We start from the raw sequence: 26,823 nt of genomic DNA on the forward strand, positions 1-26,823 counted from the left end.
CTTTTCCATTCAGATCTATCTGACATGTGAAGGGAAAAGTACAAGAGCAGAGGGAATCTTCTTGGCATGAAACACATCCCAGGAAGAAATAAACCAGTATTCTTTACTTACAAGCTGATACATTTGTTTCATTCTAATGCACAGAGATAAAACATTTTTAACCTCTCTAGGGTAGGGGGCAGCATTCGGAATTTTGGATGAAAAGCATGCCCAAATTAAACGGCCTGCTACTCGGGCCCAGAAGATATGATATGCGTATAACTGGTAGTTTTGGATAGAAAACACTCTAAAGTTTCCAAAACTGTTAAAATAGTGTCTGAGTATAACAGAACTGATTTGGCAGGCGAAAACCTTTTTTTGTGGTTTTGTAGTTTTGTATTACAGTATCCATTGACTTAGGACAATTTGCAGATCCTATGCCTTCCACTAGATGTCAACAGTCTTTAGAAATTGTTTCAGGGTTGTATTCTTATAAATGAGGGAGTAAGACCAGTCTGAATGAATGGACGCTGACGTGTCACAGAGCTTTTTCATGCGCAATCCCGAGAGAGTGCATTTCTTTTTTACCTTTTATATTGACAACGTTATTGTCCGGTTGAAATATTATAGATCATTTAGGCTAAAAACAACCTGAGGATTGAATATAAACATTGTTTGACATGTTTCTATGAACTTTCCGGATACAATTTTGATTTTTTTGTCTGCCTGTTGTGACTGCGTTTGAGCCTGTGGATTACTGAAGAAAACGCGCGAACATAACTGAGGTTTTTGGATATAAAGAGACTTTATCGAACAAAAGGAACATTTATTGAGTAAATGATGTCTTCTGAGTGCCACCATATGAAGATCATCAGAGGTAAGGGATTAATTTTATCTCTATTTCTGAGTTTTGTAACGCTTCTGCTTGGCTGGTTACGGTTTGAAATAATTTGTCAACTGGCTATGTTCTGGGCTAGGTATGCTTTCGCCGAAAAGCATTTTATAAATCTGACACTGTGGTTGGATTAACAAGAAGTTAAACAAGGCTGTTCCCCGGTAGGCCGTAATTGTAAATAATACATTCTTAAGGAAACACTGTACAAATGGTGACCGTGTTAGCGGCCCGCCACAGGAGTTGCTAGAGAGCGATGGGACAAGAACATCCCGGCCGGCCAAACCCTCCTCTAAACCAGAAGGCGTTGGGCCAATTGTGTGTCACCTCATGGGTCTCCCAGTCGTGGCCGGCTGAGACACAGCCCAGAGTCGAACCCAGGTCTGTAGTGATGCCTCAAGCACTGCAATGTTTTTATCTCTGTGGTTCCCTAACCTTCATCATTGTGATGGCAATGTAGCGCGCTTCCTTGACGATCATGGGCTCATAGGTGGCCTCCAGCTTCGGCATGGGCAGGCCCCCAAACGTAAGGTCAGCGGTGCCCGAGAAGGAGGGGTTGGTGCTGCCTGGGAGACGCTGCAGCTTCCTCATGCACTCCTGCTGCATGGACTTCTTCTGGGAGACGGGCACCGCCTTCACCTCCACCTGGGAGAGAGGAGAGGGAGAGACATGGGCGTACAGTTCGCTAATGTTAGCAAAAATATACTCATTATGTTCATCATTAAAATGTGCTAACATTACAGCGGGTTCAAATTTGCTGAGACTATCAGCGCCCAGTCATTTTCGATGGACACAAGGGGACACTCAGCAACTTAAAGGTTGGCAACTAGAGAGCTCGTGCCCAGAGTTGAAAATGTCCCAAGTTATCCTTTCCTTTCATGGCCTGTCATCCCGTATGTCATTGATAAGTGCCTAAATTGGAATGCAGTGGCTGTACATTAACCTGCTATACATGTCGTCAGAGCTCAGGTTTCTGCGCTTCACAGCTCTGTATATGTTTTGACTGACAGCCATTATATACTGGAGCGCCGCACACAACAAGATGCCACAAATCATATCCAATGTTACATCACATGCTTCGTAAACAACTGGTGTAGACACGGGTAAGTCCTTTTCCAATAATGCAGAGTTAAAAGGAAAAAAATAATTTAAACAAATATTTTTTAAATGGGGCTACTTTTGCACATTTGTCATCCGAGTGAGTGAAATGCTGAGTGAGGGAAATGCTGTAAATCAAGAGGAGCTGATGTGTTCTGACAGATGAGACATTGAGAATTATAATAAATACCGCTTTGATGCCACACAAGCATGATACATTTCTATATTTTAAAATGTTTATGATCACTATGTTTGCTCCAGTTACAAGGATGTGTTATACCCTGTGTTGTCCTGAACAGCTTGAGCCTATGTTTGTTGTATTGTGAAGAAAATTTGAACGCTGAACACACATTTGAATGCATTAATGACTCCAGTCTATGCCCACCAAAATTACAATCTGTCTGAAGTGCCTTTTGAAAGCCTTACACTAAGATCACATTTAGTCATGTTGGTAATAGAATTAGCTTGCAAATGATGCCCACCTGACAAAGAATGTGATTTATGTATTGTGTTTGGATTGCACTTTGAGGGCAGCAGGTAGCCTAGTGGTTAAAAGCATTGGGCCAGTAACCGATTGGTCGCTGGTTTGAATCCTCAAGCAGACTAAGTGAAAAATCTGTCGATGTGTCCTTGAGCTTCTAATTGCTCCTGTAAGTCGCTCTGGATAAGAGAATCTGCTAAATTACTAAAATGGCAAAGTAAGTGCATTGAAATTACTTAAGAACTGTGCAGTTGGAGAGTTGTGTGGCCACTTGGAGACACCAGTTAGACCTCACGCTCAAAGCCTTGGAATTGTTATATCTTGTCTTGCACCAATTCCAACATTTCAATGAATATTCTTATTATGTTACTGAATGTATCCAGAGAATTTTCAGATTTTGTTACTGACAAACGCGGTGAAAAGTACAGTAAGTGCAAAATGTACTGTACATAAAATAATGTAATGTTTGGATTCGGTTCTGTTTCAGGTGAACTGTTTTGTTCTCACCTTTGGTCTGATAAACTCCAAAGTGTTCTCTTTCAGTTGCTACCATGGTCATCCATATGCTTTTTATAGTTATTTTGTTAAAAACATATCAATTTGGCACTATCTATATACGCCAATGTAAGGGTTTAATGCAAATTTCAGTGACTTGGTAGCTAGCTTTCGCAACCAAGTCTGAACAACATGTTAGCTAACAGTCTGAATAGGTAGTGTACTAAAAAAATAAGTGGATGATCACTGTCACTACAAAATAATGTGATGATGTAGGCTTTATTTTACATGAGGTAAGAATCGAGAGAAAAAAAACAACTGAAAAATAAAACCTGACCTTCATGTTTGGCACGTGCACTATGTCTCCGTACTGGTCTTTGGTCTGGACGGCCACTGTGGTGGGCCAGCTGCAGCGGATGTCATCCTTGTTCAGAATCAGAGACGTCTTCTGGGGGTCTGCGTACGAGTCTGGCTGCAGCCACCTGGAGGGCGGAGGGGGGGTGGGGCATTTATGCATTAATCTATTTATTGACAACCTGGCCATGAGCTGATATTTGTTTCACAGTAGCGTGTGTTTGTGTGTGTACGTACGTCCATGCTTAGTGTGCGTGTGTATGTGGGAATGTGTGTCCGGGGCTACGTTTTTTTGTGTCTACATGCTCTCTTCCTTTCTCTCACCTGGCCAGGCGTCCTCCGCTGGAGTTCTGCACACAGGTAATGAAGTCCTCCAGGAAGGAGTGCTCGTTGGTCTGCAGGTGCAGGGGCAGGTTGCCCTCCAGAGCCTCTAGGATGGTGGGGGAGTGGGACAGGACCAGCCCCTTGCCCAGGATACCTGAGTGGGCCTTACACACCTGTGGGAAGGAGAGGGGGTGGAGACAGAAATATGTCATGGTTACATGCTGACGAAGGCTTGATGGAAGAAATGTGTCCATTGTGATTTTTCATAAGTCATGGTTACACCCTTGACAGCTTTTGTTATGTCACAATGTGATTTTCATAAAAAAAGTTAAATGACATCAGAATACCTGGAGAGAGGCCTCTTCAAGAATCTCAAGGTCCTCTTCAAGTTCGTTCCCTGGAAAAAAGTACAGAGTATAAAACAGTATATGCCATTTAGTGCAAATTATAATCTTACATGCACATACAGTTGCGGTCAAATATATTGGCACCCCTGCACGATTCACTACATCTCCTAAAATAATATGAAATGTAAAAAACATTTGATGATCAACATGTGTATTTGTTTGATTTACAACTGCACAGAACCAATTAAAAAATAAGATGCACTGAAATTGAGATTTTTCACTTTAAAGTCACAAAATGTCATTGACTAAATGATTAACCAGTTTTGAAAAGAGAAAAAATAACATTCTGCTCCATTGCACTCCATTGTAAAGTGCAAGGGCGCCGATATAGAGACCACCAAATGAAAAACAACAGTAAAGTTCAATAATGAGAACTAAGCACCTGGTACTTGTTTTGAAAGAATATGAGTTGAAGTTCAATATCTTTTCTCCTGTGTTCCCTATCAGTTCTACCATGTTGTAATGTTCTTGCATCTCCCTCACCTATGGGCAGAGCCAGATCCTTCTTCATAAGAGCAGCAGCACACACACTGCCCAAGTATGCCAACTCCTTCTCCAGCTGGATAATACCCTGAAACACACAATGCTCATTACGGAAAAGCTCTCAATCTCTCCAAAATCTCTTGTCTAGTCTAGTTTTTTTCAAATAATTCTATCACTATTTTTGTTGATGAAATTACACACACACACACACACACACACACACACACACACACACACACACACACACACACACACACACACACACACACACACACACACACACACACACACACACACTCAGTGAATACAGTAAAGTTAGTTCAAGTTAGAGTTTTACAGGGAAACCTATCATTTTTTTTCACATTTGACTTAAAGGGGAATATATTCTCCAATTTCGGTTTGTACATGCATGCATTCCATCAAACGACTTAAAACTCTAGCTATAACTGACACCATTTCACGTGTGGTTGGAGCCAGTGAACCAACTGTGGATTACATTTTTCACAAGTGTCTACAGTGAATGTAACTTGGTAGCAAGCAAGGGATAAATTCACTGCATTTTAAGTGATCTAGCGAGAAGAGTATGTGAGTATATCCCACTTTCCACTCGGCACACTCAGACATGCATTTCACCAGTGTCGAAGTTGCAGTGGAGGAGCAGCTGTGTTTCCAGCTGCGTTTAAATGCTGAAGCACAACAAATAGTATGTTTGTTACCAGATAAACACGCATGTAAATTGCTGTAGTTGATCTGCATCTATACCAATAACAATGTGTGGCACTTGCAATGTCTTTCCCTACCCCAATTCAAGCTTCAAAGCAAGCTCTGTTTTGGAAAGGAAACTTGTTTAAAAAAATATGACGAGATATTTTTCCTGATTGTAGGCTAGAGGGCTGAATCATTGTGTGAAATTAATGTACTTATTAAGGAACTTTCTCTGCTGCTTAGGCAAGCATATGTCTTTTGCCCTGTTCGAGATGCATAAGCTTGATGAGCGGACAGCTCGAGAGGGGTGGAGGGATCAGGACACAATGAGTTGTGGAAATCAAGGCCTGGGACAGAGGCCAAGCTTGACGGTCGTGCCGAATTATGAGCAATAATCGTCAATTCAAGATTTTCTAACAGCATATCTAAATCTATCACTTGTTGTCAAAAAACTTTTTCTGACTATAGACAGTACAAGAATAGGAAAATCTTGTTTTGGGGTAAACAACACCTTTAACATGCAAAAACAAGTTCCCCTTTACCTCATCTGGTCCAGGGTTGAATTCGTATCCCACGGCAACACATTTGAAGCCGTAGAAACAGGCCTTCTCGTCTTTTACGTAGTCAGAGGCTGTTTCCAAGGAGAACAGGGCCTCGTTTCCTGGAATCCCAGAAGAAGAACACACAGGTGATACGGTGATATTGACAGCAGGGAGGACAGGGGGACTACTTTAATGTAGATTAGCGGAGCTGTCCATTGAAGAGATTGAGCTTCCCCGAATCGATCTATAAGCTAACCATTGGTTCAGATGATTTGTTTCCTTACGTGTCATTTTAGTTAGCTAGTCAAATGAAATGCCTTCCTACTGAAACAAAAAAGTATCACCCAAATGGCAAATCTGTTTGAAACTAAGTCATCACAACCAGTTTTGCCCACTCAGCATTAGCCACAGAACAATAATTATGCATGGATCAGACACTAAAAATAAAAGCTTTGTCAAAGAGTGTCATCTGACTGGAGGTGAATAGTTGGACCTCTTATCTTACCTGGCAGCACTAGAACGGTGGTGGGCCAGCCATTGGAGCCGGAGATCTTCTTGAGCTCCACCCAGGTGTTGATGGTGTCATGGGCCAGGGGCTTGGTGGCGAGGCTGGACAGGTGGATTGAGCGGCTCGGGATGAGCAGGCGGAGGACATCCTCGGGCTGGGCCGTGCCACACTGGGGGTCAAACTCGATGGTGGTCCACCGCACGCAGTCCGGGAACGACACCTGAGGTGTGGTAGGGGAGAGGATGGTCAAAGCCAAGAAACAATTCAAGGAAATCATCCACTCTCATATATACATGTGCATATGAACCAGAGTTACACTTTTAGCACTGAGGCAGTGTGCCCTAGTAGGAAGTCCAATGTGACTCTATCAGCGCCAATATACAGTACCAGTCAAAAGTTTGGACACACCTACTTATTTTTAATATTTTCTACATTGTTGAATAATAGTGAAGACATCACAACTATGAAATAACACATATGGAATCATCAGCAACCAAACAAGTGTTGGGTACAAGTATACTGCTTCAAAGTAGCTACCCTTTGCCTTGAGAGCTTTGCACACACTTGGCATTCTCTCAACCAACTTCATGAGGTAGTCAGTTCAATTAACAGGTGTGCCTTGTTAAAAAGTTAATTTGTGGAATTTCTTTCCTTCTTCATGCTTTTGAGCAATCAGTGTTGTGACAAGGTAGGGTTGGTATACAGAAGATAGCCCAATTTGGTAAAAGACCAAGTCCATTTTATGGCAAGAACAGCTCAAATAAGGAAAGAAAAATGACAGTCCATCATTACTTTAAGACATGAAGGTCAGTAAAGAACATGTAAAGAACTTTGAAAGTTTCTTCAAGTGCAGTCACAAAAACCATCAAGTGCTATGATGAAACTGGATCTCATGAGGACAACCACAGGAATGGAAGACCCAGAGTCACTTCTGCTGTAGAGGATAAGTTCATTAGTTACCAGCCTCAGAAACTGCAGCCCAAATAAATGCTTCAGAGTTCAAGTAACAGATACATCTCAACATCAACTGTTCAGAGGAGACTGTGTGAATCAGGCCTTCATGGTAGAATTGCTGCAAAGAAACCACTACTAAAGGACACCAATAAAAAGGAGGGACTTGCGTGGGCCAAGACACACAAGCAATGGACATTAAGACCAAGGATATCTGTCCTTTGGTCTGATGAGTCCAAATTGGAGATTTTTAGTTCTAACTGCCGTGTCTTTGTGAGTCGCAGAGTAGGTGAACAGATGATCGCCGCATGTATGGTTCCCACCGTGAAGCAAAGAGGAGGAGGTGTGATGGTGCATTGCTTGTGACACTGTCAGTGATTTATGTAGAATTCAAGGCACACAGCCAGCATGGCTACCACAGCATTCTGCAGCGATATGCCATCCCATCTAGTTTGCACTTAGTGGGACTATCATTTGTTTTTCAACAGGACAATGACCCAACACAACTCCGGGCTATTTGACCAAGAAGTAGAGTGATGGAGTGCTGCATCAGATAACCTGGCCTCCACAATCACCCAATCTCAACCCAATTGAGATGGTTTGGGATGAGTTGGATCGCAGAGTGAAGGAAAAGCAACCAGCAAGTGCTCAGCATATGTGGAAACTCCTTCAAGAATGTTAGAAAAGCATTCCAGGTGAAGCTGGTTGAGAATGCAAATAGTGTGCAAAGCTGTCATCAAAGCAAAGGGTGGCTACTTTGAAGAATCTGTAAAACACTTTTTTGGTGACTACATGATTCCATGTGTGTTATTTCATAGTTTTAATGTCCACTATTATTCGACGATGTAGAAAATAGTAAAAATAAAGAAAAACTGGTACTGTGTGTGTGTGTGTGTGTGTGTGTGTGTGTGTGTGTGTGTGTGTGTGTGTGTGTGTGTATACACAGTGGGGCAAAAATGTATTTAGTCAGCCACCAATTGTGCAAGTTCTCCCACTTAAAAAGATGAGAGGCCTGTAAATTTTCAGCACTTCAACCATGACAGACAAAATGAGAAGAAAAAAATCCAGAAAATCACATTGTAGGATTTTTAATGAATGTATTTGCAAATTATGGTGGAAAATAAGTATTTGGTCAATAACAAAAGTTTCTCTCAATACTTTGTTATATACCCTTTGTTGGCAACGAGGTCAAACGTTTTCTGTAAGTCTTCACAAGGTTTTCACACACTATTGCTGGTATTTTGGCCCATTCCTCCATGCAGAACTCCTCTAGAGCAGTGATGTTTAGGGGCTGTTGCTGGGCAACACAGACTTTCAACTCCCTCCAAAGATTTTCTATGGGGTTGAGATCTGGAGACTGGCTAGGCCACTCCAGGACCCTGAAATGCTTCTTACGAAGTCACTCCTTCGTTGCCCGGGCGGTGTGTTTGGGATCATTGTCATGCTGAAAGACCCAGCCACGTTTCATCTTCAATGCCCTTGCTGATGGAAGGAGGTTTTCACTCAAAATCTCACGATACATGGCCCCATTCATTCTTTCCTTTACACAGATCAGTCGTCCTGGTCCCTTTGCAGAAAAACAGCCCCAACGCATGTTGTTTCCACCCCCATGCTTCACAGTAGGTATGGTGTTCTTTGGATGCAACTCAGCATTCTTTGTCCTCCAAACACGACAAGTTGAGTTTTTACCAAAAAGTTATATTTTGGTTACATCTGACCATATGACTTCAGACAGACCTGGACATGTACTGGCTTAAGCAGGGGGACACGTCTGGTACTGCAGGATTTGAGTCCCTGGCGGCGTAGTGTGTTACTGATGGTAGGTTTGTTACTTTGGTCCCAGCTCTCTGCAGGTCATTCACTAGGTCCCCCCCTTGTGGTTCTGGGATTTTTGCTCACCGTTCTTGTGATCATTTTGACCCCATGGGGTGAGATCTTGCGTGGAGCCCCAGATCGAGGGAGATTATCAGTGGTCTTGTACGTCTTCCATTTCCTAATAATTCCTCCCACAGTTAATTTCTTCAAACCAAGCTGCTTACCTATTGCAGATTCAGTCCTCCCAGTCTGGTGCAGGTCTACAATTTTGTTTCTGGTGTCCTTTGACAGCTCTTTGGTCTTGGCCATAGTGGAGTTTGGAGTGTGACTGAGGTTGTGGACAGGTGTCTTTTATACTGATAACAAGTTCAAACAGGTGCCATTAACACAGGTAACGAGTGGAGGACAGAGGAGCCTCTTAAAGAAGAAGTTACAGGTCTGTGAGAGCCACAAATCTTGCTTGTTTGTAGGTGACCAAATACTTATTTTCCACCATAATTTGCAAATTCAATTCATTAAAAATCCTACAATGTGATTTTCTGGATTTTTTTTTCTCATTTTGTCTTTCATAGTTGAAGTGTACCTATGATAAAAATTACAGGCCTCTCCTCTTTTTAAGTGGGAGAACTTGCACAATTGGTGGCTGACTAAATACTTTTTTGCCCCACTGTATGTATGTATGTATGTATGTATGTATGTATGTATGTATGTATGTATGTATGTATGTATATATATATATATAAAATTTTACATGTACTTTTTTTTTTAACCATTGACTAAGAATTCCTATGTTGTGAATAGTCCTACTGTTCCGTGTGTGTGTATGGGTGTGTGCGTTACCTTATACTGTGCGACTCCGGCCTGCTTGTAAGGGTGGTCACTCTCTATCACAGCATAGTGACTGGAGGTGGTGCAAGCTGATAGGCCCTGCTCCGGCTGGTTGCCCGTAGTGCTGTCTGTTGATTGGTTGGGGTTGAAAGCCGGTGGGGCATATTTCTGGTTCAGAGCGGAGGCAGCAGGAAGTAACTCCTGGACCAGACCAAAGACTTCCACTGCGGCCTGATGTGGAATTTAAAAAAATTAATCACATTAGTTCTGTTTCACTTAACCTCTTGAAGCTAGGGGGCACTATTTTTATGTTTGGAAAAATAACGTTCCCAAAGTAAATGGCCTATTTCTCATGACCAGACGCTAGAATATGCATATAAATGACGGATTAGGATAGAAAACACTCTAAAGTTTCCAAAACTGTAAAAATATTGTCTGTGGGTATAACAGAACTGATTATTGCAGGCGAAAGCCTTAGGATAATCCAATCAGGAAGAGCCTCTTATTTTGAAACATCTGTCCTCCATTTAAAGGGATATAAACCAGATTCCTTTTTCTGTGGCTTCCCTAAGGTGTCAACAGTCTTTAGACATAGTTTCAGGCCTTTATTTTGAAAAATGAGCGTGACGGATCACATTGCGTAAGTGGAGAGGTGGGGGCTCTCAGAGTGAGTTGGTGCGCAATTGAGTAAACCGGCCATTGTTCCTCCCGCTGTTATGGGAAAAGCTACACACGGTTGATATATTATCGAATATATATTTTATAAACTACCTGAGGAATGATTATAAAAAACGTTTGACATATTTCTGTGGACATTATGAAGACTATTTGGAATTTACGTCTGCGTTGTCGTGACCGCTCTTTCCTGTGGATTTCTGAACATAACGCGACAAACAAACGTTGGTTTTCTGGGTATAAAAATAATCTTTATGGAACAAAAGGAACATTTGCTGTGAAACCGGGAGTCTCGTGAGTGAAAACATTACGAAGATCAAAGGTAAAAGGTTAATTTGATTGCTTTTCAAGTCTTCTTCAAGTGGGTTCGGAAAACACTCATTGGACTAGTTCAAGTCGCATTTGGAAAAACCAGTAACAAGCAGCTAAGAGACACTATCAACTGGGTACTCAGTGAGAATATGCTTGTGCACTACATCAACAGTTTCAGGGACACCTTCTGGCCCAACAAAAACGAGCCATCCACAACAATGTTAGGACAGATGCTGAACATCAGGAGACCAAGGAGAGAACCTAAAATAAGCTACTCAACAACATTGCAGGCACACTACATAACTGGATGGGACAGCAGAATGCCAGATATGGAAGCATCAAGGTCTTCAACGCACTTCAGGAGACAAGTGCCAACAAGAATCTACTTTGCATCCTCCTGGAGATGTTCCTTAAAGAGCTGTGTCCAGAGCTCAATAGGGAGATGTGGATCGGCGTCATGTCACTCCAAGAAAGCATCCCCATTCTTGGTGTGATTATTGACAGTGTTATTGCAAAGTTGTTTTGACTATTTAAAAACAACACAAATGTAGCTTCAAAGGGCCTCCCGAGTGGAGCAGCAGTCTAAGGCGTCACTACAGACCCGGGTTCGATACCAGGCTGTGTCACAGCTGGCCGTGACCGGGAGACCTATGAGGCGGCGCACAATTGGTTAGGGGAGGGTTTGGCCGGCCGGGATGTCCTTGTCCACTCACGCTGTAGAGAATCCTTGTGGGAGACTGGGCGCCTGCAAGCTGACTTCGGTAGCCAGTTGTGCAGCGTTTCCTCCGACACATTGGTGTAGCTGGCTTCCGGGTGAAGCAAGCAGTGTGTCAAGAAACAGTGTGGCGTCGCAGGGTCGTGTTTTGGAGGACACATGGCTCTTGAGCTTTGCCTCTCCCGAGTCCGTACGGGAGTTGCAGCGATGGGACAAGACTAACTACCAATTGTGGAGAAAAATGGATAAAAGTAGCAAAAAAATACATGTAGCTTCAAAGAGAGTGCAAGGCTGGATCAATGTAGTTCTTGAAAAAAAAAACTTACTCACCTTAGGGACCTTTGACTAGATACAGCAGTAAAAAAAAAATTGAACCTACTTCACAGGCGACATTTACCACTTCTCACCTTGGGTACTGAGGTAGCCACAGGGCCGATGTAGGCCAGGATGAGGGGGAGCAGCATAGAGAACAGACTGGAAGAGCTCAGCAGCTCAGGGATGTCCTCCGCTACAGACAAGAGCACAGGTTTGAATTATACGGACATACAGTGCCTTTGGAAAGTATTCAGAAACCTTGACTTTCTCCACATTTTGTTAGGTTGCAGCCTTATTTCCCTAATCAATCTTGCACAAACTGCTTTTTAGAAATGTTGGCTGATTAATAAAAAATTAAAAAGTGAAATATAACATTTACATAAGTATTCCGACACTTTACTCAGTACTTTGTTGAAGCACCTTTGGCAGTGATTAGAGCCTTGAGTCTTCTTGGTTATGACGCTACAAGCTTGGCACAACTGTATTTGAGGAGTTTCTCCCATTTTTCTCTGGAGATACACTCAAGCTCTGTCAGGTTGTTGCTGTACAGCTATTTTCAGGTCTCTCTAGAGATGTTCAATCAGGTTCGAGTCCGGGCTCTGGCTGGGCCACTCAAGGACATTCAGAGACTTATCCCGAAACCACTCCTGTGTTGTCTTGGCTGTGTGCTTAGGGTCGTTGTCCTGTTGGAAAGTGAACCATTGCCCCAGTCAGAGGTCCTGAGTGCTCTGAAACATGTTTTCATCAAGGATCTTTCTGTACTTTGTTCCGTTCATCTTTGCCTCGGTCCTGATTAGTCTCGCAGTCCCTGCCGCTGAAAAACATCCTCACAGCATGATGTTACCACCATCATGCTTCACCGTAGGGATGGTACCAGGTTTCCTCCAGACGTGACACTTGACCAGAGAATCTTGTTTCTCATGGTCAGTGTCTTTAGGTGAATTTTGGCAAACCAAGCGGGCTGTCATGTTCCTTTTACTGAGGAGTGGCTTTCGTCTGCCCACTCTACAATAAAGGCCTGAATGGTGGAGTGCTGCAAAGATGGTTGCCCTTCTGGAAGGTTCTCCCATCTCCACAGAGGAACTTTAGCTCTATCAGAGTGACCATCGGGTTCTTGGTCACCTCCCTGACCAAGGCCCTTCTCCCGATTGCTCAGTTTGACCAGGCGGCCAGCTCTAAGAAGAGTCTTGGTGGTTCCAAACTTCTTACATTTCAAATTGATTGAGGCCACTGTGTTCTTGGGGACCATCAAAGCTGCAGACATGTTTTGGTACCCTTCCCCAGACCTTTGCCTCAGCACAATCCTGTCGTCTCAGAGCTCTACGGGCAATTCATTCAACCTCATAGCTTTTGCTCCGACATGAACTGTCAACTGTGAGACCGTATATAGACAGGTGTGTGCCTTTCCAAATCATGTCCAATCAATTGAATTTTACTCAGGTGGACTCGAATCAAGTTGTAGAAACATTTCAAGGATGATCAATGGAAACGAGATGCACCTGAGCTCAATTTCAAGTGTCATAGCAAAGGGTCTGAATACATATATAAATAAGGTGTTTCTTTTGTTTATTTTTCATACAATTACATAAAGTGTTGTATTGTGTTTAGATTGCTGCGGAAATTGTTTTATTTGAATCCATTTTACAATAAGGCTGTAACGTAACAAAATGTGGAAAAAGTCAAGGCCTCTGAATACTTTCCGAAGGAACTGTATAGGGCTGGTTATCTTTTTAAAAGGTTTTAACCATTTTTTATACAGGCAATCCCAGTTGAGACCAGGCTCTCTTTTTAAATCGTGCCCTGTGTTACAACAATCAACACCACAAACAGTTCAAACAGATAAAATGACATACAGAGCAGAAACTATTACATTTTACAAGTGCAGTCCACAATAAATGTCCTATATTACAGTCTTAAAGTGACCTAATGAAACCAGGACATCCAGCTCTTATACATCTTGGAATGTCATTACAGGAATGAAGAACACTAACTTAAAGCAGGTTTGCCCAACTCAAAGGAGAAATGCGGAACATCATGTAGTATACTTTGGGAGTGTGTCGGATCATCACTAAATATACAGGATATAAATGAAGTGAGGTAGACCGGGAGTTTTAGGAGAACTGCTTTTTAAACAAATAAGAGCACATGCTGAGCCCTTTCTGGTCCCAGATTAAATGTGCAATGTACAAAAATAGCTCTTCCATTTTCTGGTTGTTAAAATTCAAATAGTTTTCCAAAAATCAGATTATGTGACAAAACAAGCAATGTACAGCATCATTTAGAGAATCATTGTACCATTTAAACAACTGTAAAATATATTTTCAATAATCAAATAGATTGCATTTTCGGCTGTTTGAAAACAAAACTTTGGAACAGGAAGCATAGAAATAGCACACATGGTGCAGATCTACCACTTCTTAGACTTAATAATGACAGATCTACAACTCATATTTCTATGTGGATTTGGTAGGGTTGCCCAAAAAGTGACATATTGCAGCATTAAGGAAATCCCTGGACAAGAATGTTTTGGCATGGAGATTTTACATTCAGCATGCTTTTTAGTCCAGGAGTATTTGTATTTATTTAGAATGCCCATTAGTTCTTGCTGGGGTCCAGCAACATTAAAACTTAATCGGCATATTTGGGCAGCCTTGACACAAAATTTTGAACAGAAATGCAATGGTTCATTGGATCAGTCTAAAACTTACACTGCATACACTGCTGCCATCTAGTGGCCAAAAATGTATATTGAATCTGGGCTGGAATAATACATTATGGTCTTCTGCTTGCATTTCAAAGATGGTACAATGTTTTTTTAGAAAGAACGGTTGTTTTTTTCTTTGTATTATCTTTTACCAGATCTATTGTTATATTCTCCTACATTTCTTTCACATTTCCACAAACTTCAAAGGGTTTCCTTTCAAATGGTACCAAGAAAATGCATATCCTTGCTTCAGGGCCTGAGCTACAGGCAGTTAGATTTGAGTATGTCATTTCAGACGAAATTTGAAAAAAGGGGCAGATCCTTAAGAGCAACAGTTTTGTTGCAAAGAAGACACTGGCTTGAATGAATATTTCTGTGTCCATTCTTCCCTGAAACTCCTATTTTCATTATCCATCTTTCTTTTGAGGCTTTGAAAGCGACATTTTCTTTTGATTTCAGCTGATTTTCTCTGATCAATGAACAGAGAAATAGACATAAAAAACTAATTTAATAAACATTGATGATATTATCAGTGTAAACAGATCGAAATTAATATGTTATTGTCATTGAATTGACTACATACTAACCAGATGTGTTCAAATCATGTTCAATTTGTAGTGAGAGCCTACAATATAAGAATTGAGCTGCTTTTATGATAAATATCTTCTGTCCAGCCAAATATTTGCTCAGAAATAAATTGGCCCTTCCATCAACCTAGTTGCTGACCTCTGACCTCGAACGTATCTAATGCTTGTCATTCAACTTGTAACCCATTCAAGTCTAAGCCCGGAGGGGGGCGCTAAGCTATATGGACTTGTTTGAAGAAGGTCATACCAAGGATCATTTTGCTATTTGATTTAGATTTTTAAGACCCATTGAAGTATCGAAGAAAATATCATATTTTTTTTAATGAACATTTTTATTTGGCCTTACTGCTATTCGCCCATACAAACTCATTGAATAATAGATTCACTACATGGAACAACATATAGTTCTCCCAAAAAATCTAAACAAAGTTTGTTATGAAGTGTCTTTCCTATATCTGAGAGAGATAGATTTTGTGCTCATTATTTTTGGCACTAAACTTCCATTAATTTGTTCAACTGGTACCTTCAGACTAGTATTGTGGGGGTCCTAGAGCAACTGACATGTACGTGTTTGTGAGAGTCTCAACTTTCCATAGAGGGGACATATTAGGGTTTAGCCCAAATTGTTTGGATGCTACAGACATAAGTTGGCAGATCGGCTGTACCGACTTCAGACGAGTCCCCGTATGTGTGTGGTGCATTGGCACAAAAACCTGTTGGTAGAAAATGTATAGTATATACAGTGGGGAGAACAAGCATTTGATACACTGACGATTTTGCAGGTTCTCCTACTTACAAAGCATGTAGAGGTCTGTAATTTGTCTCTAAGTATGGATTTATAGCAATTCAACATTTGTTTTTTAGTATTTTGTGCCTGTTATAGAAGTGTTGGAATTGATTTCATGAAATGTATTTGTCGATTTCAAAACTAATGGCACTTTTTTCAAGTACTGTTTTTGATTCAGACAAATGCTCAGAATTCTTTTGGAAAATAATGCACTCATAAAAGCTCAAATGTACCTCTGCACCTCTTTCTCTTTCTTATCATTACTGTTTACAGGACAGCTGATATGTTTGATGTTCCTACTGAGAAACAATTGTACTGTAAAACACAATTGCACATTCCCATTTTTTTTAAATGTAACATTTATTTAACTAGGCAAGTCAGTTAAAAACAAATTCTTATTGACAAGGATGGCCTACCGGGGAACAAGGGGTTAACTGCCTTATTCAGGGGTAGAACAACAGATTTTTACCTTGTCAGCTCTGGGATTCAATCCAGTAACCTTTATATTACTGGCCCAACGCTCTAACCACTAGGCTACCTGCCATCCCCATATAGGGGAGTTGTGACACTTTTTCTAAAACATATGGTATTGAAAAGGAATGAATGCATTTTCAATGTAAATAAAATATTTCCAAAATAATACCCATTGTCCTACACATTTCTCCAGACATTTAAATAAATGTAATGTGTTCCATCATGTCTGTTAAATTTCTCTTTCCCTCATTTGTGAAAGCCCATATTCCTGCAGCCGGGTCTCATAGACTAGACGTAACATATTAAACAAAAATCAGAGACTCTCAAATTAGTGTATATTACGTTTGGTATGGCTACATAAGACAGAAGGTTACTTAAGGCAAAAATGAATGGTGTGTGGGCATGTAGCACAAACATCTACATAGCAACCCAAAGGTTGGGTGTTTGAATCTTATCACGGACAACTTTAGCATTTGTGACCCATTTCATGAAACTAGGCGTATGTCGCGGCTGGCCCCTTGGATGTACACAGAGAACTAATATTAATAATATGCATGTCAATCTCTCCTGGCTGAAAGTGGGGGAGAGATTGACTTCATCACTACTTTTATTTATGAATGCACCAAGCTGTCTGTCTAATCAACCGGCACACAGCTCGGACACCCATGCATACCACAACAAGACACAAGAGGTCTCTTCACAGTCCCCAAATCCAGGAGGCGCACAGTACTACATAGAGCCATGACTATATGGAACTCTATTCCACATCAAATAACAGACGCAAGCAGTAAAATTAGATTTAAAAAACAGATTAAAAAAACAACATTTTGGAACAGCGGGGACTGTGAAGCAACATAAACATTGTCTGACATATGCACACACACACACACACACGTACAATTCATACACATGGATTTAGTAATGTAGATATGTGGTAGTGCTGGAGTAGGGGCCTGAGCGCACAGTGTTTGGGAAATCTGTGAATGTATTGTAATGTTTTAAAAATTGTATAAACTGCCTTAATTTTGCTGGATTCCAGGAAGAGTAGCTGCTGCTTTGGCAATATTATATATATCAAATATTATTTGTCACATACACAGGGTTAGCAGATGTTAATGCGAGTGTAGCGAAATGCTTGTGCTTCTAGTTCCGACAATGCAGTAATAACCAACAAGTAATCTAACTAACAATTCCAAAACTACTGTCTTATACACAGTGTAAGGGGATAAAGAATATGTACATAAGGATATATGAATGAGTGATGGTACAGAGCAGCATAGGCAAGATACAGTAGATGGTATCGAGTGCAGTATATACATATGAGATGAGTATGTAAACAAAGTGGCAGAGTTAAAGTGGCTAGTGATACATGTATTACATAAGGATGCAGTCGATGATATAGAGTACAGTATCTACGTATGCATATGAGATGAATAATGTAGGGTAAGTAACATTATATAAGGTAGCATTGTTTAAAGTGGCTAGTGATATATTTACATAATTTCCCATCAATTCCCATTATTAAAGTGGCTGGAGTTGAGTCAGTGTCAGTGTCAGTGTGTTGGCAGCAGCCACTCAATGTTAGTGGTGGCTGTTTAACAGTCTGAAGGCCTTGAGATAGAAGCTGTTTTTCAGTCTCTCGGTCCCAGCTTTGATGCACCTGTACTGACCTCGCCTTCTGGATGATAGCGGGGTGAACAGGCAGTGGCTCGGGTGGTTGATGTCCTTGATGATCTTTATGGCCTTCCTGTAACATCGGGTGGTGTAGGTGTCCTGGAGGGCAGGTAGTTTGCCCCCGGTGATGCGTTGTGCAGACCTCACTACCCTCTGGAGAGCCTTACGGTTGTGGGCGGAGCAGTTGCCGTACCAGGCGGTGATACAGCCCGCCAGGATGCTCTCGATTGTGCATCTGTAGATGTTTGTGAGTGCTTTTGGTGACAAGCCGAATTTCTTCAGCCTCCTGAGGTTGAAGAGGCGCTGCTGCGCCTTCTTCACGATGCGGTCTGTGTGAGTGGACCAATTCAGTTTGTCTGTGATGTGTATGCCGAGGAACTTAAAACTTGCTACCCTCTCCACTACTGTTCCATCGATGTGGATCGGGGGGTGTTCCCTCTGCTGTTTCCTGAAGTCCACAATCATCTCCTTAGTTTTGTTGACGTTGAGTGTGAGGTTATTTTCCTGACACCACACTCCGAGGGCCTTCACCTCCTCCCTGTTGGCCGTCTCGTCGTTGTTGGTAATCAAGCCTACCACTGTTGTGTCGTCCGCAAACTTGATGATTGAGTTGGAGGCGTGCGTGGCCACGCAGTCGTGGGTGAACAGGGAGTACAGGAGAGGGCTCAGAACGCACCCTTGTGGGGCCCCATTGTTGAGGATCAGCGGGGAGGAGATGTTGTTGCCTACCCTCACCACCTGGGGGCGGCCCGTCAGGAAGTCCAGTACCCAGTTGCACAGGGCGGGGTCGAGACCCAGGGTCTTGAGCTTGATGACGAGCTTGGAGGGTACTATGGTGTTGAATGCCGAGCTGTAGTCGATGAACAGCATTCTCACATAGGTATTCCTCTTGTCCAGATGGTTTAGGGCAGTGTGCAGTGTGGTTGAGATTGCATCGTCTGTGGACCTATTTGGGCGGTAAGCAAATTGGAGTGGGTCTAGGGTGTCAGGTAGGGTGGAGGTGATATGGTCCTTGACTAGTCTCTCAAAGCACTTCATGATGACGGAAGTGAGTGCTACGGGGCGGTAGTCGTTTAGCTCAGTTAACTTAGCTTTCTTGGGAACAGGAACAATGGTGGCCCTCTTGAAGCATGTGGGAACAGCAGACTGGTATAGGGATTGATTGAATATGTCCGTAAACACACCGGCCAGCTGGTCTGCGCATGCTCTGAGGGCGCGGCTGGGGATGCCGTCTGGGCCTGCAGCCTTGCGAGGGTTAACACGTTTAAATGTCTTACTCACCTCGGCTGCAGTGAAGGAGAGTCCGCATGTTTTCGTTGCAGGCCGTGTCAGTGGCACTGTATTGTCCTCAAAGCGGGCAAAAAGTTATTTAGTCTGCCTGGGAGCAAGACATCCTGGTCCGTGACTGGGCTGGATTTCTTCTTGTAGTCCGTGATTGACTGTAGACCCTGCCACATGCCTCTTGTGTCTGAGCCGTTGAATTGAGATTCTACTTTGTCTCTGTACTGACGCTTAGCTTGTTTGATAGCCTTGCGGAGGGAATAGCTGCACTGTTTGTGTTCGGTCATGTTACCAGTCACCTTGCCCTGATTAAAAGCAGTGGTTCGCGCTTTCAGTTTCACACGAATGCTGCCATCAATCCACGGTTTCTGGTTTGGGAATGTTTTAATCGTTGCTATGGGAACGACATATTCAACGCACGTTCTAATGAACTCGCACACCGAATCAGCGTATTCGTCAATATTGTTATCTGACGCAATACGAAACATCTCCCAGTCCACGTGATGGAAGCAGTCTTGGAGTGTGGAGTCAGCTTGGTCGGACCAGCGTTGGACAGACCTCAGCGTGGAAGCCTCTTGTTTTAGTTTCTGTCTGTAGGCAGGGATCAACAAAATGGAGTCGTGGTCAGCTTTTCCGAAAGGAGGGCGGGGCAGGGCCTTATATGCGTCGCGGAAGTTAGAGTAACAATGATCCAAGGTTTTTCCACCCCTGGTTGCGCAATCGATATGCTGATAAAATCAAGACCTCACAACAAAAAAATTGTAGACCTCCACAAGCAATTTCAAAATGCCTGAAGGTACCACGTTCATCGGTACAAACAATAGTACGCAAGTATAAACACTATGGGACTACGCATCCATCATACCGCTCAGGAAGGAGACGCGTTCTGTCTTCTAGAGATCAACATACTTTGGTGCGAAAAGTGCAAATCAATCCCAGAACAACAGCAAAGGACCTTGTGAAGATGCTGGAGGAAAAAGGTACAAAAGTATCTATATCCACAGTAAAACGAGTCCTGTATTAAAATAAACTGAAAGGGCTCTCAGCAAGGAAGAAGCCACTGCTCCAAAACCGCCATAAAAAATGTGCAACTGCACATTGGGACAAATATCGTACTTTTTGAAGAAATGTCCTCTGGTCTGATGAAACAAAACAGAACTCTTCGGCCATAATGACCATCGTTATGTTTGTAGGAAAAAGGGGGAGGCTTGCAAGCCGAGGAACACCATCCCAACCGTGAAGCACGGGAGTGGCAGCATCATGTTGTGGGCGTGCTTTGCTGCAGGAGGGACTGGTGCACTTCACAAAACAAATGGCATCATGAGGTAGGAAAATTATGTGTATATATTGAAGCAACAACTCAAGACATCAGTCAGGAAGTTAAAGCTTGGTCACAAATGGGACTTCCAAATGGACAATGACCCCAAGCATACTTCCAAATTTGTGGCAAAATGGCTTAAGGACAACAAATGCAAGGTATTGGAGTGGCCATCACAAAGCCCTGACCTCAATCCTTTTGGCAATTTTTGGGCAGAACTGAAAAAGCGTGTGTGAGCAAGGAGGCCTACAAACCTGACTCAGTTACACCAGCTCTGTCAGGAGGAACGGGCCAAAATTCACCCAACTTATTGTGGGAAGCTTGTGGAAGGCTACCCAAAATGTTTTACCCAAGTTAAACAATTTAAAGGCAATGCTAGCAAATACTAATTGAGTGTATGTAAACTTCTGACCCACTGGGAATGTGACAAAATAAATAAAAGCTGAAAAAAATAATTCTCTCTGACATTTCACATTCTTAAAATAGAGTGGTTAAAACTGACCTAAGACAGGGAATTTTTACTAGGATTAAATGTCAGTAATTGTGAAAAACTGAGTTTAAATTGTATTTGGCTAAGGTGTATGTAAACGTCAGACTTCAACTGTACATAGACACACTGGCTTTACTCAAGAAAGTGGTATGTCATAAGTAAAGTTTGAAAAAAGGGGCCCAGACAGCTGCCCTGGGGAATTTATGATTCTACCTGGATTATATTGGAGTGGCTTACATTAAAGAACACGCTCTGTGTTATGTTAGACAAGTAGCTGTCTATTCACAATATAGCAGGGGGTGTAAAGCAATAACATATATGTTCTTATATCAGCAGACTATGCTTGATAATGTCAAAAGCCACAATGTCACACAAAACAGCTCCCACAATCTTTTTATCAATATCTCTCAGCCAATCAGTCATTTATGTAAGTGCTGTGCTTGTTGTCCTTCCCTATAAGCGTGCTGAAAGTCTGTTGTCAATTTGTTTACAGTAAAATAGCATTGTATGTGGTCAAAAGTAAAAAATAAAGTTTACTAAGGGTTGGTAACAGACTGATTGTTAGGCTATTTGAGCCAGTAAAGGCGGCTTTACTAATCTTGGATAGCGGACTTACTTTTGATTCCGTCCAGGCCTGAGGGCACACACTTTCTAGTCGGCGTAGATTGAAGATATGGCAAATAGGAGTGGCAATATCATCTGCTATTATCTTCAGTAATTTCCAATTCAAGTTGTCAGATCCCGGTGGCTTGTCATTGTTGATAGACATTTTTTCACTTCCAACACACTCACTTTATGGAATTCAAAATTACAATGCTTGTCTTTCATAACTTATACTTGGATGTGTAGTGTCAGCGTATGTTGCTGGCATTTCATGCCCAGATCTGCTAATCTTGCTAATGAAAAGTCATTCAAGTAATTGGCATTATCAGTGGGTTTTGTAATGAATGAGCCATCTGATTCAATGAATGACGGAACTGAGTTAGCTTTTTTGCCCAACATTTTATTTAAGATGCTCCAAAGCTTTTTACTATAATTATTTGTTTCATAGTAGTTTCTTCTTTTTATTCAGTTTAGTCACACAACTTCTCAATTTGCAGTACGTTTGCCAATCAGTTGTGTAGCCAGACCTTTTTTCCCCAATTCCTAATCAATCAACAGGGATCTAACCGTTTTCACAATTGTTTTCTTTCTGTGGTGTATGCTTATTTTTAACTGGAATAAGCAATTTAATAAATGTATCAAGTACAGCGTCTGGTTGCTCTTCATGACACACCACAGACCAACAAAAATGATTTATATCAACAGCAGCAGATCTGGCTACTATATTGTGATCACTATATCTGATGGATTTGGATACTGCTTTAAAGCAAATTTCTGCAGCATTAGTAAAGATGTGATCAATAGATGTTGAGGATTTCATTCCTGTGCTGTTTGTATCTACCCTGGTAGGTTGACTGACAACCTGAACCAGGTTGCAGGCACTAGTTACAGTTTTAAGCTTATTCTAATAAAATCAAATTTTATTTGTCACATACACATGGTTAGCAGATGTTAATGTGAGTGTAGCGAAATGCTTGTGCTTCTAGTTCCGACAATGCAGTAATAACCAACAAGTAATCTAACTAACAATTCCAAAACTACTGTCTTATACACACAAGTGTAAGGGGATAAAGAATATGTACATTAAGATATATGAATGAGTGATGGTACAGAGCGGCATAGGCAAGATACAGTAGATGGAATCGAGTACAGTATATACATATGAGATGAGTATGTAAACAAAGTGGCATAGTTGAAGTGGCTAGTGATACATGTATTACATAAAGATGCAGTAGATGATATAGAGTACAGTATATACGTATACATATGAGTTGAATAATCTAGGGTATGTAAACATTATATTAGGTAGCATTGTTTAAAGTGGCTAGTGATATATTTTACATCATTTCCCATCAATTCCCATTATTAAAGTGGCTGGAGTTGAGTCAGTGTGTTGGCAGCAGCCACTCAATGTTAGTGGTGGCTGTTTAACAGTCTGAAGGCCTTGAGATAGAAGCTGTTTTTCAGTCTCTCGGTCCCAGCTTTGATGCACCTGTACTGACCTCGCCTTCTGGATGATAGCGGGGTGAACAGGCAGTGGCTCGGGTGGTTGTTGTCCTTGATGATCTTTATGGCCTTCCTGTAACATCGGGTGGTGTAGGTGTCCTGGAGGGCAGGTAGTTTGCCCCCGGTGATGCGTTGTGCAGACCTCACTACCCTCTGGAGAGCCTTAAGGTTGTGGGCGGAGCAGTTGCCGTACCAGGCAGTGATACAGCCCGCCAGGATGCTCTCGATTGTGCATCTGTAGAAGTTTGTGAGTGCTTTTGGTGACAAGCCGAATTTCTTCAGCCTCCTGAGGTTGAAGAGGCGCTGCTGCGCCTTCTTCACGATGCTGTCTGTGTGGGTGGACCAATTCAGTTTGTCTGTGATGTGTATGCCGAGGAACTTAAAACTTGCTACCCTCTCCACTACTGTTCCATCGATGTGGATAGGGGGGTGTTCCCTCTGCTGTTTCCTGAAATCCACAATCATCTCCTTAGTTTTGTTGACGTTGAGTGTGAGGTTATTTTCCTGACACCACACTCCGAGGGTCCTCACCTCCTCCCTGTAGGCCGTCTCGTCGTTGTTGGTAATCAAGCCTACCACTGTTGTGTCGTCCGCAAACTTGATGATTGAGTTGGAGGCGTGCGTGGCCACGCAGTCGTGGGTGAACAGGGAGTACAGGAGAGGGCTTTCCGAAAGGAGGGCGGGGCAGGGCCTTATATGCGTTGCGGAAGTTAGAATAGCAGTGATCCAAGGTCTTGAGTGGACAGCTTGATGAAATCCAGTAAATATGTAAGATCACCCAGAATATATATCTCTGTTGATATCACATACATTATCAAGCATTTCACACATTATCCTGATACTGACTGCTAGCGTTTGGTGTTCTATAGCTGCTTCCAGCCACAATGGGCTTTAGGTGAGGCAGATGAACCTGTAGCCATATTACTTCCACAGTATGTATATATGTATATATATATATATATATATATATATAACATGAGATCCTCTCTGAGCTTTACAGAATGTGGTTCTGAAAAAAACGGACGACAGTGGGCCAATTGTGCACCGCAGTGGGCCAACTATAAAAGCGCCTCTTGCACTGAGATGCAGTGCCTTAGACCACAACTGAAGCATTATGGCAACTCAGCGACACAATGGTAGGGATTAACTGAGCTGGGCTTGAGTCAATTTAATAGGAAACCGGCAGCGATGGGGCCATGGTTCATATCAAATTTTATATAAAAAATTAATTTTTAAAATGTGTATGTTTTTTGTAGCGAAATGCTTGTCCTTCAAGTTCTGACAGTGCAACAATATCTAACAAGTAATACCTAACAATTCACACAACAAATACCTAATACACACAATCTAAGTAACGGAATGGAATAAGAATACATAAATAAAATATATGGATGAGCAATGACAGAGCGGCATAGGCCAAGACGCAATAGATATTGTTAGATTCTGGGTTAAACGTGGAACATTGTAATACTAGAGCTTTGGATTCGGTATCAAGGGGGTTGAGGTTAGGTCACTTTAAGTGAGGAGGAGCGGTTTATTAGCCCATCACTTCGTCTCTTCCTGTCGAACCATAACAGATGAAAGGATTGGAAAGAAGGAGAAGTGCATCTAAATTGGAGTATATATACTTGTGTTGGTGGAAACATGTTTTGTCTAATGCAGCTGTACCGATCCTCTGGGAAGAATAAACTTGGTTAAGCTTTCATACTGTCCGTTGAGTTTTTTACTCAGAATTAGAACCTAACATTTGGTTTTGTTTAACAGGATTCACCACGATATTTAGTCAAACCAGAGAGTCCAGATCATTGGAGCAGGAGTTGGCAACAAACAAGGTAGTTTGTTAGTTCCTACGCCCGTTTCCACTCATTTTGACATCTTGGGAAGATGAGAATTGTAGGCTGAACAATTATAGGTTACTGACTTACAAAGCCTGAGCTTATTCGGTGGGCCCATCGTCTAACGACCGGTCGTAAATATATGGTGTAGGGTAGGTTCCATAAGGATAGGTCCCAAGTGGGGTTATTCCCCTGCGAGATCTGTAAAAGGGACAAAAGTCCCAGCTGCAGTGAGTTTTAGAAGACGACGAGAGTTCTAGCAGCTAGTGAGCTTTAGGAAGACAAGAGTTCTAGAAGCTAGTGAGTTTTAGGAAGACAAGAGTTCTAGAAGCTAGTAAGTTAAATAAAATAATTATAATAAGATATTCGGACACTGAGATACGTGTAGTAACAGTAGCAATACGGAGAGAGGTTGGTTTATGCCCTATGGGGAGGGGGAACCATTAAAGATTCTGTGGAAATAGGAAGACAAGTGTGAATAATTCTGAAATATTTGAGGCGCAATACTGGAATAAGACATTAAGTCATCCGTATTCTCCAGTAATACATTTGCAGACGCTATAGTATAGGTTCTAATACAAGGTATTAAGTGCCGTAACCAATTAATTATTATCCTGGAAAGTGGGTAGCGCTATCTTGGAAAATAGTTAATAGGTGTGTATTATAGACGGGAGTGAAGAAAACTAAAACACCCTGGACACCGATGGGAGAGGTTGGGGAATAATAACTATTGATATTGTGACAGATGGCCCAGAGTGGAGCTAGAGGATTTAGAGAAGAGCTAGAGAAGCGCACAAGCATTCTACCAATTAGTTTTGAATATGGGGAATTAATAGATGTACTTAGCTACAAAAAGACTGGGTACGTGAGTACATTAATATAATTTGTATTTTGCCTTTGATGGCAGGTTTGAAACCTGTGATCAAAACAGCAATTACGGGGGTTGTGGATGAAATAGAGCAAGATGTTTTGAGAGTGGAATATACCTCTCCGCTCATGTCGCAGATGTGCGAGGGGTTAATACGGCCACAGCGCAAGTCCCTAATGGCCAAGGTAAGACAAAGAAATGTAGTGAAAAAACATCAAAAAGTAAGGAGATAGCTCCCTGTTTTAGATGTGGGACTATCAGACATTGGAAGAATGAGTGTGGGGTGGTTCTGGAAACTGCTGCATTCGGAGGAAATGCCACTATACAAGCGTTTGTATCCTGGTCAAATGAGCAGCCACACATCCTCTTAAGAGCAGCGGAACAGGAACATTTGACATCGCGGTGTTCGGTCTCCGTTCGATCAATAGTGGTTCAGAGCCAACTTTTTAATAGAGTCCAGGGATAAAATATTGCGGATTCCTTATGATGGCTAAATTTGGCTAAATTTGCCGGGGGAATGGATTCTAGAGGTAACACATTTAAAATCATCTGGCCAAACACTCCTTGCAAATTCAGAAAACGTCATAAATGATAGAGTAGGCCATAAACGGAATTCCAGATAAGTGAGGCCTGTTCATATGTGTTTTGATCTATGGTTTACCACACACACCAGCTTACCGGTTATGAATGTGCATTAGCGGTGTTGATACTGTGGGATTTCTTTTGGATGGGGTCTTTTCAATTCAGTTTTAAATGTGTACGCAGGATGCAAATGTTTGGAAGGTTTTGAAATGATTTCTGGAGGAAAGGGGCAGCA

General features: G+C 41.9%; 1 protein-coding gene across 23 annotated transcripts in view; it reads right to left on the minus strand.

Annotated features, from left to right (window-relative positions):
- LOC112234653 (E3 ubiquitin-protein ligase MYCBP2-like) overlaps window positions 1-26,823 on the minus strand; it is a 326,118-nt gene that overhangs the window by 103,668 nt on the left and 195,627 nt on the right. For all 23 annotated transcript variants that reach the window (XM_042314694.1, XM_042314668.1, XM_042314744.1 and 20 more), the window contains 9 exons: window positions 11,972-12,072; window positions 9,875-10,093; window positions 6,266-6,488; window positions 5,761-5,879; window positions 4,514-4,601; window positions 3,971-4,020; window positions 3,624-3,796; window positions 3,283-3,427; window positions 1,307-1,516 (listed from right to left, as the gene is read on the minus strand). In XM_042314694.1, coding sequence (XP_042170628.1) covers window positions 1,307-1,516; window positions 3,283-3,427; window positions 3,624-3,796; window positions 3,971-4,020; window positions 4,514-4,601; window positions 5,761-5,879; window positions 6,266-6,488; window positions 9,875-10,093; window positions 11,972-12,072 — 1,328 coding nt within the window. The remainder of the gene's footprint in view (window positions 1-1,306; window positions 1,517-3,282; window positions 3,428-3,623; window positions 3,797-3,970; window positions 4,021-4,513; window positions 4,602-5,760; window positions 5,880-6,265; window positions 6,489-9,874; window positions 10,094-11,971; window positions 12,073-26,823) is intronic.

Source organism: Oncorhynchus tshawytscha, linkage group LG03 (genome assembly GCF_018296145.1).
Source record: "Oncorhynchus tshawytscha isolate Ot180627B linkage group LG03, Otsh_v2.0, whole genome shotgun sequence".
Classification (NCBI taxonomy): domain Eukaryota; kingdom Metazoa; phylum Chordata; class Actinopteri; order Salmoniformes; family Salmonidae; genus Oncorhynchus; species Oncorhynchus tshawytscha.